Source organism: Ranitomeya imitator, chromosome 1 (assembly GCF_032444005.1).
Source record: "Ranitomeya imitator isolate aRanImi1 chromosome 1, aRanImi1.pri, whole genome shotgun sequence".
In the NCBI taxonomy this organism is placed as follows: domain Eukaryota; kingdom Metazoa; phylum Chordata; class Amphibia; order Anura; family Dendrobatidae; genus Ranitomeya; species Ranitomeya imitator.
Window position 1 is genome coordinate 340,160,294 of NC_091282.1, and position 15,662 is coordinate 340,175,955.

Here is a 15,662-nt window from a genome sequence, read left to right on the forward strand (position 1 = left end):
GTTTGCTTTATCAAGGGGACTTCGATTAGTGTCCTTAATTTCATATATGTGTCTGTATATGTTGTCTGTTATATGTTTCAATAAATTTTGTACTTTTTTACGTTTGTCTTTTTGAACGCTCCTTTTGTTCTCCTTTAATAATAGTATCTTTTGGAGTAGGATTTATAGTGTCCAGGACATGGTATTTGGACACTTTGCATTATGAGCCTGGGGGTATATTTAATCATAATTGTGCTAAGCATAATGGAAACATTAAAGCGCTCATAGAATATTTACTATTTAAATGGATTCTGTCATCAGATTTTTGCTACCTAATCTGAGGCAGCATAATGTAAAGACAAAGAGCAGCAAATTATAGAGACCATGATTCCAGCGATGTTTCGCTTACCGGATTGTGTGCTGTAGTTTTGATAAAATCACAGATTCAGCAGAAGGCAATGTACATAGAAAGTTGTCCGTTAGTGGTGTAGTCGGGATTATACACAGCTCTGAGCTCAGCATTGAGATAACTGGTAGATCTGAAGCAGATAAAACAGTTATTTCATCAAAACTGCAGCAAGCTGCTCAGTAAGAGATACAGCACTGGAATCAATGCTTCTCTCAGATGGTATACCAAAAACCAGGTGACAAATTCCTTTTAATCCCTTAACGACCTATTAACGGCAGCAGTTAAGGGTACTTATTCCTCAGCATCGCTTTTTAATGCCATGGCACTGAGAAATAAGGTTATAACGCCCCCCAGTGCTGGGGAGAGATTCACCCCAGAGAACATGATTCTCCATTTTATTTCTCTCTCCTCTGACATGATCTAGTACATCAGAGAAGAGAGAAATGGGGGCGCCCCCTTCCAGCACCTCTGGTGTCCCTGGACCTTCCTGCATCCCCGGTCCTGTCCCCCAGCTGTTGCCGTTTTTTTCCGTTTCAGGAAGAAAATGGCGGGCGCATGCCCAGTGCGCCTGCCGAGATCTGCCAGCCGGCACCCAGCAACAATAGGAAATTTATCCTATTGGTTCTTTTTGATCACTGTGATAGACCCTATCACAGTGATCAAAATAAAAAAAAGTAAATCAAACCCCCTTTATCACCCCCTTAGTTAGGTAAAGATATTAAAATAAAAAAGTATTTATTTCCACTTTTACATTAGGGTTAGGGTTGGGCTAGGGCTAGGGTTAGGGTTAGGGTTGGGGCTAGGGTTAGGGTTGAAGCTAGAGCTAGTTAAAAGGGTTGGGTTAGAGTTAGGATTAGGGTTGCGGTTAGGTTTGTGTTGTGGTTAGGGTTGTGGTTAGGGTTATGGTTGTAGTCATGGATGGGATTACGGTTAGTGTTGGGATGAGGTTAGGGGTGTGTTGGGTTAGGGTTGTGGTTAGGGCTATGGTTAGGGTTGGGATTAGGGTTAGGGATGTGTTGAGGTTAGGGTTGAAGTTAGAATTGGGGGAGTTCCACTGTTTAGATACATCAGAGGGTCTCCAAACGCGACATGGCGCCCACCATTGATTCCAGACAATTTTGCGTTCAAAAAGTAAAATGGTGCTCCCGCCCTTCTTAGCGCTGCCATGCACCCAAACAGTGGCTTTCCCCCAAATACCGGGTATCGGCGTACACAAGAGAAGTTGCACAACAGTTCTTGTGAAGCACCTGAAGGGTTAATAAACTTATTGAATGTGGTTTTGCGCACCTTGAGGGCTGCAGTTTTTAGAATGGTGTCACTTTTGAGTATTTTCTGTTATATTGACCCCCAAACACACTTCAAATGTGAGGTGGTCCCTAAAAAAACATGGTTTTGTAAATTTTGTTGGAAAAATGAGAAATCGCTCGTCAGCTTTTAACTCTTATAACGCCCTAACAAAAAAAATTATGTTTCCAAAATTGTGGATCACTCTGATGCTGCAGTGCAGACGAGTCATATCACGCTTGAGGAAAGAGGCAGAAGGAGGCGGAGGGAGATGGGGACAGCCGCAGATACTAACTGCGCATGTGCCAAATTCCCAGCCCCGCAGTGTGAATACATCAGAACACACTGCGGGGTAGGATCACTAAATCAGCTGATGGGACTTTTAGGGCAGCGCGCACAGTGCATGACAGAAAAATAAGCGAGCACAGCATAGGTGCTGGGTATGTGCATACAAACAGAGGAGGTGGCGCCCGGTGCACTGAGGGGCTGACTGATGGCTGCGAGGTGGTTGAGTCCAAAAGATGTGCCCCCCGGGACAGAATACAGGTATGGCGTGAAAATTATAAAACTTAATATTGCAGCGTTTGTAGGGAGCAAAAAAAGAAGAGCCACTTTGACAGAATGCAAAGTTAGTGCTGCAGAAGGTGGCTCTTTTACTTAAAAATGCCCAGGGGGTGACAGTTTCCCTTTAAAATTTTGAGGACGTCGCTTGGCAACTCGGAGCTTCAACTCCCTCCATAAGTTTTCTATGGGATTAAGGTCTGGAGACTGGTTAGGCCACTCCATGACCTTAATGTGCTTCTTTTTGAGCCACTCCTTTGTTGCCTTGGCTGTATGTTTTGGGTCATTATCTTGCTGGAAGACCCAGCCACGACCCATTTAACTGTCCTGACAGAGGGAAGGAGGTTTTCACTCAGGGTTTTACGGTACATGGCGCCATCCATTCTCCCATGGCTGTATGGCTTGACCCCAATAAAATTGTTGCCTTTTTTAATAGATTTCCAATGAGCCAGTCACAAGAAATATAGCATAGAAAACACATGCAAAAGAGGCTGAAAGTCCACTGGAAGAATGTCAATGAACTTGTAAAAAGTCCAAGTGGTCTTGCCAATTTCTGAAAATTCATGGACAGTCTGCAAAAAACGGTGCTTTTTTCTGCTATCCATAGCATTCAGCAGAAATAGCACTGCCCGTGAATTTTGTTCCCTGAAGATTGTACTTTATATGCAGCAAATGGGCAGTACAAACACACTAACCACCACACTGATGAGTCAGAAGAGGAAGGAGAGGACTAGGAGGAGGAGCATGTGCTCTTCTATTGTCTTCAGTTCTTTGAATTCTGAGCATGGTCTTCTTTTTAGCAAAGGAATGGGAGTCAAGGGGAAACAGGTGAAACAACCAAGGAGATTTGACAAGGTAAATCCTAACCAACATGGTTCCCATCCATCATGATGTGTGTTGTGTCTTTTGCTGTACCCCTTCACAATACCACTTCTCTTGTCCTATGTGCTGGGTAAAATTAGTAATGAATAAAAAATAAACCGCACAGTACATTTCTTTAGTCCTGTATGCAGCATGAAATTATTCGTGATAGTATTTGCACTTAGACTACAGCAACATGGCGACTTTGTCAACGCAACTGTAGTTGTTGTAGCTGTAGTTTCTTTAAATGTACTTGCTGGTGCGTCTCCCAAAAAAGATTGCTTCATCATAACAAAGCCAATCATGTTATAGCTAGAGTGATGACTTGTCTAATGACCTCACAGGTCCGCTCAACGCATCATCAAGTGAGGCCAATAGACAAGCCTCGGCTCCAGCTAAAACATGATTTGCTGTTATGTACCAATCTTTCATGGGGGACTAGCTACAGCTAGTGCTATTGGTGCATAACAACATGGGAGGACCCTCGCAAGTTTAAAAGTCTTTGCAAACTTAGGGTCCACGCCAATACACTTTAGCCCATTGACAAAACAGTGAAACATGTCGGGGGCTGCGATCTTGTTTTATTTGCAGGCAAACGGACATTATTTGTGAGCAGCACCGCAGGCACGCTACCTACTACTCACTATCTAATACTCATTGCTTTAGAGGTAACATTACATCTATACATGAGCCACATTATATCTATACATCAGATGCTAGGCTAGTATACTTGTAGATAGGTTACATACAACCACTTTAGTGTGGCAGCATTTTTTTTATATACTCTCTTTCTTTAGCAATATACTGTATCTTCTTTTATTTTTACGGATAATTTTAAACAGTATAGAGAGACAAAGAAGTGTTGATCAATATAAAAAAGTTACATTTTACATATTCATCAGGTGGGGGAGGCAAGGTATTATTTGTCCAATAGTGTGCTTTATATAGCTAACCACCTTCTGAAGGCCCAAATTATTTTCTTGTATATGATAGACTCTTTTTTAACTCACAATTTTTAATATGCCTATTTTTAGGATAGTTTCACAACAAAACAACTTAATGTGACCCTTAGAGCTAATGCATGCTGTCCGATCCACAGGCAGTGTGTATCAGATACTGTCAGTATGTTTGTCTCTGAAACGCTGCAGTATTCCAGAGAAGAACATACTATATAGCATCTGGGAAACTTTTTACTGATATTTATGTTAAATGCCCCCCCAAATTTCATACAGCACGCTATTATAGCATTTAATTTGATGTAAGATTCCATCTGTTTCCGTGATCTGTAACTGTTGAATTTTTCATTTTGACGGATTGTATTACATTCAGTCAGTACTCATAATTAAGGTAATAATAACACCTTATATAATTTAAACTTGATGTTATCAATAAAAGTAATATTTTTAAATATATTTGATCATGTTTCTCCTTCTTCATCGCTATTAGTGTATAGATAATTATATTGAAGGGATCGGTACCTAATTGGGCTAATATGGGCTTTCTCTTTTGGATTTTAGGATTTTAGTTGGATAGGCAAGGCCCCAGTGGCTTCTACCCACTCGCTGCCCTGCTGTGATGGGTCTCTCTCTATATATGGATGCAGGGAGAGACCTGTCACTCAAAGGGATCAGGTGAGGAAAAATTACTAGGAACCTGTCTGACTAGCATATATATATCTGGAACGCTGATGCGTTTCAAAGTCAAACATACATAGCAGAAGCCATACAGCCACTGCCTGATACATGCTGGCTGTGGATCGGACAACATGTTTCAGCTGTCAGGTCCCTTTAAGACACTACCATTGTAAGGGGACTCCAGCTCCTGTCCATCCAGGTTCATCTATAATCATAATTGCAGTCAATTTAGTGTTTAGTGATTAGATCAGCCATCTAGTCTACCACTGAAGTCATAATTTTCCTTCATTTCAATCAATCAAAAGGCTTAAAGGAATGTTCCCGGAAATCTCTTTACTTTGAGCACTGACCACGCACATAGTGCAAAATGTCTCTTTTGTAGCTGTTAGTAACATGTAAAGAATAAAAAAATCTTTTCTAGAGAATCTAACGCAGATGCAGTGTCTGTTTAACCAGTGTAATGGTTTAACACTGACAAAGGCTGTGTTCATCTTTATATAATGATTTTCATGATCATTTAATCATTAGTTTTTATTATTTTAGAATATTATGAAAGCTTATCGTAGGATGCTTGCTTTTCTGCATGTAGACAATACAACTTGGTCATTTTCTGTCGCCAATTTTTTTTTTTTTTTAAAGCAATCTCTCTGCATTTTTTCCATCCACATACAACTAATTGTTACATTGCTATTCATTAACATTATCCTTTGCAGGCTAATTAACAGAAGGAGGGGGTGGATGGGCTGCCTGAAAGATTAGTTAGTGACTCTAATGAAGTTTTTATAATTATACTTTTAAAAGATTTGAACTGGTTTGTATTAAATAAAAATTAACTATAAATGGTTGGTGAAGACAGTGTTTTATGGAGGATGGGCGAACATTAATAACTAATAAAAGGGAGCGGTGCAGCCATTATACCTAATTAACAGTGTGTGAGGCGTTGGTAGCAAAATCCTGCCCCCTTCTGTACTGACCCTGCTGACAATAAAGTGTTAATGTGCAATATTTTATGGGAGTAAAGAAGAGTTGAAAATAATATATAAAGATTAAAACTTGAAAGTATGCGATGTTAAAGGGTAGTGCATGATATCTAACATAACAAAAGTGTTATACAGACATCGATCTCCTCTTTCTACTATGCCGTAATAAAACATTTATAGTAATAAGTGACATTCAGAGCCATGGATATTCGTGTGACTCGCTAAGTAATTTGCAAGCTACAACATTGTTGTGCGTATCAAGAGCTGGATTTCTTGCAGCGCACAAAAATAATTTAATTAACTTGGAAAGCCCTGTAATTAATGGCTATTATTAGCACTATAATTAGACCTCTTTATTTAAAGGTTCCTTCCTATCCTTCTGGTTAGAAATTTAATGGTTACCCCCTGCAACCTTTCTCTGTGTTCAGAGGGAGGTACTGGACATTTTACCCCCACACTTAATCAAAATGGATTGCAATTAACTAATTATAAGCTGATAAGCTGAGAATTTGACCATCTTCACTTCGTTAGCAGTTGCACTTACAAGGGACTTGAACAAATCCCATTTTTTTCCCAATTAGTTTACATTGTAAGTAAATGAGCAGAGGCAACTCACCTGTCAAAATTGGAAGTGTTTTCAATGATTGCATTCATCTTGTTACAATAATAATAATAATAATAATACAATAAATAGGTATGTGCCTGCGCATATATATACAATAAAACAAAAATGATCGGCGTAAATCAAAATTAATATCCCATTGGAGATCTGGATTTGGAATCATAATCAAAATCAAAGTGTACAATCAAATTACAGACTTTAGTGGAAATACCTCAAGACAAGGAAAATGATGCTCATTAGTGTGTGTGGCCTCCAAGTTTATGACCTCCCTACAACACCTGGGCATGCTCCTGATGAGACGGTGGACATTCTCCTGAGGGATCTCCTTCCAGACCTGGATTAAAGCATTAGTAAACTCCTGGACAGTCTGTGGTTGGTGAATGGAATGAGACATGAATTCCCAGATCGATTGGATTCAGATCTGGGGAACAGGCAGTATAATCCATAGCAACAATGCCTTCATCATGCAGGGACTGCTGACACACTTCAGCCAGATGAGTCCTAGCATTGTCATGCATCAGAAGGAACCAAGGGCCCGCTGCACCTGAATATGGTCTCACAATGGGTCCGAGGATCTCATCCCGGTACCCAATAGCAGTCAAGGTACCTCTGTGTGGCCCTGCAAAGAAATACCTCCCCACACTATTACTGACCCACTACCAAATTGGTCATGCTGGAGGTTGTTGCAGGCAGCAGATTGTTCTCCATGGCATCTCCAGACTCTGTCACGTCTGTCACATGTGCTCAGTGTGAACCTACTCTCACCTATGAAGAACATAGTGTGAAAACGTCGAATCTGCCAATCTTGGTGTTTTCTGGCAAATGCCAATTGCCCTGCAATGTGTTGGGCTGTAAGCACACCACCCACTTGTGGATGTCGGGCCCTCATAACACCCTCATGGTGTCTGTTTCTGACAATTTGAGCAGACACATGGATGTTAGTGACCTGCTGGAGGTCATTTTGCAGGGCTCTGGAACTGCTCCTCCTTTTCCTCCTTGCACAAAAGAGGTGGTAGCGGTCCTGCTGCTAGGTTGTTGCCATCCTATGGTCCCCCCCACTTCTTCTGTTATTTGCTCCATTCTCTGGACACCGTACTGACAGACACAGCTACCCTTCTTTCCACTGCTGGCGTTGGTGTGCTATCCTGGATGAGTTGTAATACCTGAACAACTTCTGTGGGTTGTAGATATCGCCTTATGCTACTGTACAGTATCTCTAGGGTGAGCAATGTCAAAATGTAAAAGTGAACAAAACCACAGTAAAAAAGTATGAGAACAGATAAATGGTCTGTAGTCACCCCCTGCAAAAACACTCCTTTGTATGAGTTGTCTTGATTATCATTTCTATCTGGTTGTCTATTTCATTACCACAATAGCAGGAGAAATTGATTCACAATCATGTTGCTTCATAACTGCACAGATTGATTTCATAGACGTGTGATTGACTTGGAGTTACATTGTGTTGTTTAAGTGTTCCCCTTACTTTTTTGAGCAGTGTATATATGTGTATGTATGAAAAAACTTCCTTCTCATCCCTCTTTTTAGTCCTTTCTCATTCTCAGTCCTCTACCAAAGGCCTGGGAGTTTGAGGGTTCTGCGCAGGATCTTAGTTGTTCCCAGCATTGCGCTTTTATTGACAGAGAGCACAGATGTTGCTCCTGGGATCTGTTGTAGCCATTTTCCCAACTTAGGGGTCACTGCTCCAAGTTCTCCTATCACCACTGGAATCACTGTTGCCTTCACCTTCCACATCTCCAGTTCTGTTTTGAGGCCCTGGTATTTCTCCAGCTTCTCATATTCCTTCTTTCTGATGTTGCTGTCATTTGGCACTGCCACATCTATTATCATTGCTGTCTTCCGATCCTTGTCTACTATCACAAAGTCCGGTTGGTTATCCAACACCTGCTTATCCATCTGGTTCTCGAAGTCCCACAGGATTTTAGCCCTTTCAGTCTCAACCACTTTTTCTTGAGCCTCCCATCGGGACTTAGGGGAACTGAGCCCATATGCTGTACAGGCGTTCCTGTATATAATTCCCACTACTTGGTTGTGGTGTTCATTATACATTGTTCCTGCTTGCATTTTGCATCCTGCCACTATGTGTTGGACTGTTTCTGATGTTTTTTTTGCATAGTCTGCACCTTGGGTCTTGTCTTGTGTGGTAAATTCCAGCTTCTATGGATCTGATACTTAAGGTACTGTCACACTAGACGATATCGCTAGCGATCCGTGACATTGCAGCGTCCTCGCTAGCGATATCGTCCAGTGTGACAGGCAGCAGCGATCAGGCCCCTGCTGGGAGATCGCTGGTCGGGGAAGAAAGTCCAGAACTTTATTTCGTCGCTGGACTCCCCGCAGACATCGCTGAATCGGCGTGTGTGACACCGATTCAGCGATGTTTTCACTGGTAACCAGGGTAAACATCGGGTAACTAAGCGCAGGGCCGCGCTTAGTAACCCGCTGTTTACCCTGGTTACCAGCGTAAAAAAACAAACAGTACATACTTACATTCAGCTGTCTGTCCCTTGCCGTCTGGTTCCTGCCTTGACTGCTGGCCGTAAAGTGAAAGCAGAGCACAGCCACAGCGGTGAGTCACCGCTGTGTGACTCACCGCTGTGCTGTGCTTTCACTTTCACTTTGCGGCCAGCAGTCAGTGCAGGAACCAGACGGCAAGGGACAGACAGCTGAATGTAAGTATGTACTGTTTGTTTTTTTACGCTGGTAACCAGGGTAAACAGCGGGTTACTAAGCGCGGCCCTGCGCTTAGTTACCCGATGTTTACCCTGGTTACCGGGGACCTCGGGATCGTTGGTCGCTGGAGAGCGGTCTGTGTGACAGCTCTCCAGCGACCAAACAGCGACGCTGCAGCGATCCGGATCGTTGTCGGTATCGCTGCAGCGTCGCTTAGTGTGACGGTACCTTTAGTGTTTGCTCTTGTGCCACTATGATTAGTGCCTCTTTGCTGTCTCAGAGTCCAGCTTTCTTCAGCCATTGGTAGGATTTCTCCATGTCAACCACCTCCATTATCTGTCGATGGAACATCCCATGCAGCGGCTTGTATTGCCATGGTGCTTCATGTTCCTTTTCTACCTTCCAGATCTGTTGTTGTTGCTGCCTTAGGCTTTCTCTCAGCATCTTATCATTTGGTGCCATTTTTCTGATGTATTCCTGGATACTTCTTGTTTCATCTGTGATGGTGGCTTGGATGCTTATCAAGCCTCATTCACCCTCCTTTCTGTTGGTATACAGTCTTTGGGTGTTAGACTTAGGGTGGAGATCTCCATGCATTGTGAGGAGCTTCTGTGTCTTCACATCTGCAGCTTCCATCCCTTCTTTGGGCTAGCACACTATGCCAGCAAGGTATCTGATAACTGGCAGGGCATATGTATTGATGGTGTGGATTTTATTCTTCCCATTGAGCTAGCTCTTCAGGACCTGTCTTACCCTTTGATGGTATTTGAATGTTGCTGCTTTCTTTGCCTCCTCATTAAGGTTATCATATCCCTGTAGGATGCTGAGGTACTTGTAGCATGTCTGTACATAGCATGTCTGTACATCTGCTATGTGGCCTGTTGGTAATTCCATTCTATCAATCTTGACTACCATGCCTCTCTTTATTACCAACCGGCCACACTTCTCCAGTCCAAAGGACCTCCCGATGTCTTTGCTGCAGATCCTTGTCAGGCAGATCAGTGAATTGATGTCTCGTTCATTTTTCGCATACAGTTTGAGGACATCCATGTAGAGGAGGTGGCTGATGGTGCTTCCACTTTTGAACTTGTATCCATAACCACATTCTGTAATTATCTGACTGAGGGGGTTCAAGCCTATGCAGAACATCAATGGGAAAAGTGCAACACCTTGGTATATGCCGCATTTGATGGTCACTTGTGCTAGTTGTCTTGAGTTGACTACCAATGTTGTTGTCCATAGCCCCATTGAGTTGCTGAGGAAGATTCTTAATTTCCTGTTGACATTGTAGAGAGCCAAGCATTCACAGATCAATGTGTGTGGCATTGAGTCACAGGCTTTCCCGTAGTCAATCCAGGCTGTGCTGAGATTGGTCTCTCTGGATCTTGAGTCTTAAGCGACTGCTCTATTTACTAGGAGCTGTGCTTAGAGCCTCTGGTGTGGGTCTCAATGCCTTTCTGAGCTGCACTCATGTACCAAGAAACAATGAAAACCCTATATTAAGGGTTACAAATCTAACCCAAGAAGAAGTGCGAAACCGGCTAAATAAGATTAAAATAGATAAATCTCCGGATCCGGATGGCATACACCCACGAGTACTAAGAGAACTAAGTAATGTAATAGATAAACCATTATTTCTTATTTTTAGGGACTCTATAGCGACACGGTCTGTTCCGCAGGACTGGCGCATAGCAAATGTGGTGCCAATATTCAAAAAGGGCTCTAAAAGTGAACCTGGAAATTATAGGCCAGTAAGTCTAACCTCTATTGTTGGTAAAATATTTGAAGGGTTTCTGAGGGATGTTATTCTGGATTATCTCAATGAGAATAACTGTTTAACTCCATATCAGCATGGGTTTATGAGAAATCGCTCCTGTCAAACCAATCTAATCAGTTTTTATGAAGAGGTAAGCTATAGGCTGGACCACGGTGAGTCATTGGACGTGGTATATCTCAATTTTTCCAAAGCGTTTGATACCGTGCCGCACAAGAGGTTGTTACACAAAATGAGAATGCTTGGTCTGGGGAAAAATGTGTGTAAATGGGTTAGTAACTGGCTTAGTGATAGAAAGCAGAGGGTGGTTATAAATGGTATAGTCTCTAACTGGGTCGCTGTGACCAGTGGGGTACCGCAGGGGTCAGTATTGGGACCTGTTCTCTTCAACATATTCATTAATGATCTGGTAGAAGGTTTACACAGTAAAATATCGATATTTGCAGATGATACAAAACTATGTAAAGCAGTTAATACAAGAGAAGATAGTATTCTGCTACAGATGGATCTGGATAAGTTGGAAACTTGGGCTGAAAGGTGGCAAATGAGGTTTAACAATGATAAATGTAAGGTTATACACATGGGAAGAAGGAATCAATATCACCATTACACACTGAATGGGAAACCACTGGGTAAATCTGACAGGGAGAAGGACTTGGGGATCCTAGTTAATGATAAACTTACCTGGAGCAGCCAGTGCCAGGCAGCAGCTGCCAAGGCAAACAGGATCATGGGGTGCATTAAAAGAGGTCTGGATACGCATGATGAGAGCATTATACTGCCTCTGTACAAATTCCTAGTTAGACCGCACATGGAGTACTGTGTCCAGTTTTGGGCACCGGTGCTCAGGAAGGATATAATGGAACTAGAGAGAGTACAAAGGAGGGCAACAAAATTAATAATGGGGATGGGAGAACTACAATACCCAGATAGATTAGCGAAATTAGGATTATTTAGTCTAGAAAAAAGACGACTGAGGGGCGATCTAATAACCATGTATAAGTATATAAGGGGACAATACAAATATCTCACTGAGGATCTGTTTATACCAAGGAAGGTGACGGGCACAAGGGGGCATTCTTTGCGTCTGGAGGAGAGAAGGTTTTTCCACCAACATAGAAGAGGATTCTTTACTGTTAGGGCAGTGAGAATCTGGAATTGCTTGCCTGAGGAGGTGGTGATTCCGAACTCAGTCGAGGGGTTCAAGAGAGGCCTGGATGTCTTCCTGGAGCAGAACAATATTTTATCATACAATTATTAGGTTCTGTAGAAGGACGTAGATCTGGGGATTTATTATGATGGAATATAGGCTGAACTGGATGGACAAATGTCTTTTTTTCGGCCTTACTAACTATGTTACTATGTTGCCGGTTCATATGGTTCTGTAGCTTGGTGGCTATGATGGCTGACAGGAGTTTCCATGTTGTTGTAAGGCAGGTTATTTGGCGGTAGTTGGATGGAACTGTTCCTTTGTGTGAATCATTCATGATCAGCACTGTTCTTCCTTGTGTTAGCCAAGCTGTGTGATGGCCTGCTTATAGCAGTTGGTTTATCTGCTTTGCCATGCGTTCATGTAACGCTGTTAATTTCTTTAGCTAGTAAGTGTGGATCATATCTGGGTCAGGTGCTGTCCAGCTCTTCATGTTCTTGACCCTCTGTTGGTTGTCTGCATCTGTAATGGTGACTGGTTTTTGCTCTAGGTGGTTGCTGTGTTTCATTCTCAGATATTGCAGCCACATTTCACTGGTGTTTGTTTTTTTCTTCTCCCATATGTTCCTGCAGTATGGTTCAGTCTCTGCTATTGGTGGAGTTGCTGCCTTTGTGCTGCTACTCTGTAGGTGAGATGTACACCTTGGACGGTTCTTTGGAGAACAGGGCATTTATCTTTTTGGCTTCAGCTTCTCTAGTGTATCTCCCTAGTCTTGCAGTGTGAGCTGTGAGCCTTTGTTTAGAAGTCGCTAGGGATTCAGTTGGGGTCAGCTTTTTACAGACTATGGCTTTTGCTGTAAAATGCAACTAGGAAAAGGTCAGGAAAATCCTACTAGAAGAACTAAACTTTATCTGCTGTTATTCAGAATCACTGTAAATGATGACCGCTGTGTATTAACTGTTATTTAATATGAGTTTAAATGTGGTTTGCTAATTTTAAACACAATCACAACCCCAATTCTAAAAGGGTGTTAATACTTATGCTGCCAAATTATTTTATTTTATTTCTACTCCCAAAATAAAATAATTTCAGTTTGTTTCTCAATGAATTTATGCAGATTATCGATATGAAGCGCCCCCAGACACAGGGCCACGAGTTCTCGATACCGGCGGGCCCCTCAGTCTCTGTATTGGGGTCGTCACGGTGGCTAGACCCGGTCCGTGACCCTGCTAAGGGGCGCCCAATGAAAGGTGATGGTGTGATGCATGGTGCGAGGCGCGATGAATAACGAGGACACAGGGTTGCAGTCTCTTTACCTCTTTACTGAAGGCTTTGGGATCTGCAATCCAGAGCACTGCTAACAGGGCTGGCTGAGACCGGCCGGTCCGAAGGCACATCCAGAGTTTCCTTTGCAGGTGGGAATCAGTGCCTACCCACTAGCACCTGTGTGTTGTAGTGCTTCCCTGCTGAGCACCACGGGATAGTCCTCACAACTGTTGTGTCTGTGTTCATTGTTCTTTCTCTCTCTCTTCATCCCCCAGATGATATGGTTAGGACGCAGCCGTATGACGGGACCCTAGAGACGCCCCTCTCCCACAGTTGCCTCCTTTGTCTGCTTAGGTAACATACATAGTAACATAGTTAGTAAGGCCGAAAAAAGACATTTGTCCATCCAGTTCAGCCTATATTCCATCATAATAAATGCCCAGATCTACGTCCTTCTACAGAACCTAATAATTGTATGATACAATATTGTTCTGCTCCAGGAAGACATCCAGGCCTCTCTTGAACCCCTCGACTGAGTTCGCCATCACCACCTCCTCAGGCAAGCAATTCCAGATTCTCACTGCCCTAACAGTAAAGAATCCTCTTCTATGTTGGTGGAAAAACCTTCTCTCCTCCAGACGCAAAGAATGCCCCCTTGTGCCCGTCACCTTCCTTGGTATAAACAGATCCTCAGCGAGATATTTGTATTGTCCCCTTATATACTTATACATGGTTATTAGATCGCCCCTCAGTCGTCTTTTTTCTAGACTAAATAATCCTAATTTCGCTAATCTATCTGGGTATTGTAGTTCTCCCATCCCCTTTATTAATTTTGTTGCCCTCCTTTGTACTCTCTCTAGTTCCATTATATCCTTCCTGAGCACCGGTGCCCAAAACTGGACACAGTACTCCATGTGCGGTCTAACTAGGGATTTGTACAGAGGCAGTATAATGCTCTCATCATGTGTATCCAGACCTCTTTTAATGCACCCCATGATCCTGTTTGCCTTGGCAGCTGCTGCCTGGCACTGGCTGCTCCAGGTAAGTTTATCATTAACTAGGATCCCCAAGTCCTTCTCCCTGTCAGATTTACCCAGTGGTTTCCCGTTCAGTGTGTAATGGTGATATTGATTCCCTCTTCCCATGTGTATAACCTTACATTTATCATTGTTAAACCTCATCTGCCACCTTTCAGCCCAAGTTTCCAACTTATCCAGATCCATCTGTAGCAGAATACTATCTTCTCTTGTATTAACTGCTTTACATAGTTTTGTATCATCTGCAAATATCGATATTTTACTGTGTAAACCTTCTACCAGATCATTAATGAATATGTTGAAGAGAACAGGTCCCAATACTGACCCCTGCGGTACCCCACTGGTCACAGCGACCCAGTTAGAGACTATACCATTTATAACCACCCTCTGCTTTCTATCACTAAGCCAGTTACTAACCCATTTACACACATTTTCCCCCAGACCAAGCATTCTCATTTTGTGTACCAACCTCTTGTGCGGCACGGTATCAAACGCTTTGGAAAAATCGAGATATACCACGTCCAATGACTCACCGTGGTCCAGTCTATAGCTTACCTCTTCATAAAAACTGATTAGATTGGTTTGACAGGAGCGATTTCTCATAAACCCATGCTGATATGGAGTTAAACAGTTATTCTCATTGAGATAATCCAGAATAACATCCCTCAGAAACCCTTCAAATATTTTACCAACAATAGAGGTTAGACTTACTGGCCTATAATTTCCAGGCTCACTTTTAGAGCCCTTTTTGAATATTGGCACCACATTTGCTATGCGCCAGTCCTGCAGAACAGACCCTGTCGCTATAGAGTCACTAAAAATAAGAAATAATGGTTTATCTATTACATTACTTAGTTCTCTTAGTACTCGTGGGTGTATGCCATCCGGACCCGGAGATTTATCTATTTTAATCTTATTTAGCCGGTTTCGCACCTCTTCTTGGGTTAGATTGGTGACCCTTAATATAGGGTTTTCATTGTTTCTTGGGATTTCACCTAGCATTTCATTTTCCACCGTGAATACCGTGGAGAAGAAGGTGTTTAATATGTTAGCTTTTTCCTCGTCATCTACAACCATTCTTTCCTCACTATTTTTTAAGGGGCCTACATTTTCAGTTTTTATTCTTTTACTATTGATATAGTTGAAGAACAGTTTGGGATTAGTTTTACTCTCCTTAGCAATGTGCTTCTCTGTTTCCTTTTTGGCAGCTTTAATTAGTTTTTTAGATAAAGTATTTTTCTCCCTATAGTTTTTTAGAGCTTCAATGGTGCCATCCTGCTTTAGTAGTGCAAATGCTTTCTTTTTACTGTTAATTGCCTGTCTTACTTCTTTGTTTAGCCACATTGGGTTTTTCCTATTTCTAGTCCTTTTATTCCCACAAGGTATAAACCGCTTACACTGCCTATTTAGGATG

At 42.3% G+C, this 15,662-nt stretch overlaps 1 protein-coding gene across 1 annotated transcript in view; it reads right to left on the bottom strand.

The window, feature by feature from the left end:
• Positions 1–9,750: 9,750 nt before the first annotated feature.
• The window catches only part of LOC138664335 (uncharacterized), a 52,315-nt gene continuing 46,403 nt past the window's right edge, over positions 9,751–15,662 (bottom strand). The window contains exons 7-8 of the mRNA XM_069750991.1: positions 10,246–10,297; positions 9,751–10,157 (exon numbers count right to left, since the gene is read on the bottom strand). Of these exons, the coding sequence (XP_069607092.1) occupies positions 9,751–10,157; positions 10,246–10,297 (459 nt within the window). The remainder of the gene's footprint in view (positions 10,158–10,245; positions 10,298–15,662) is intronic.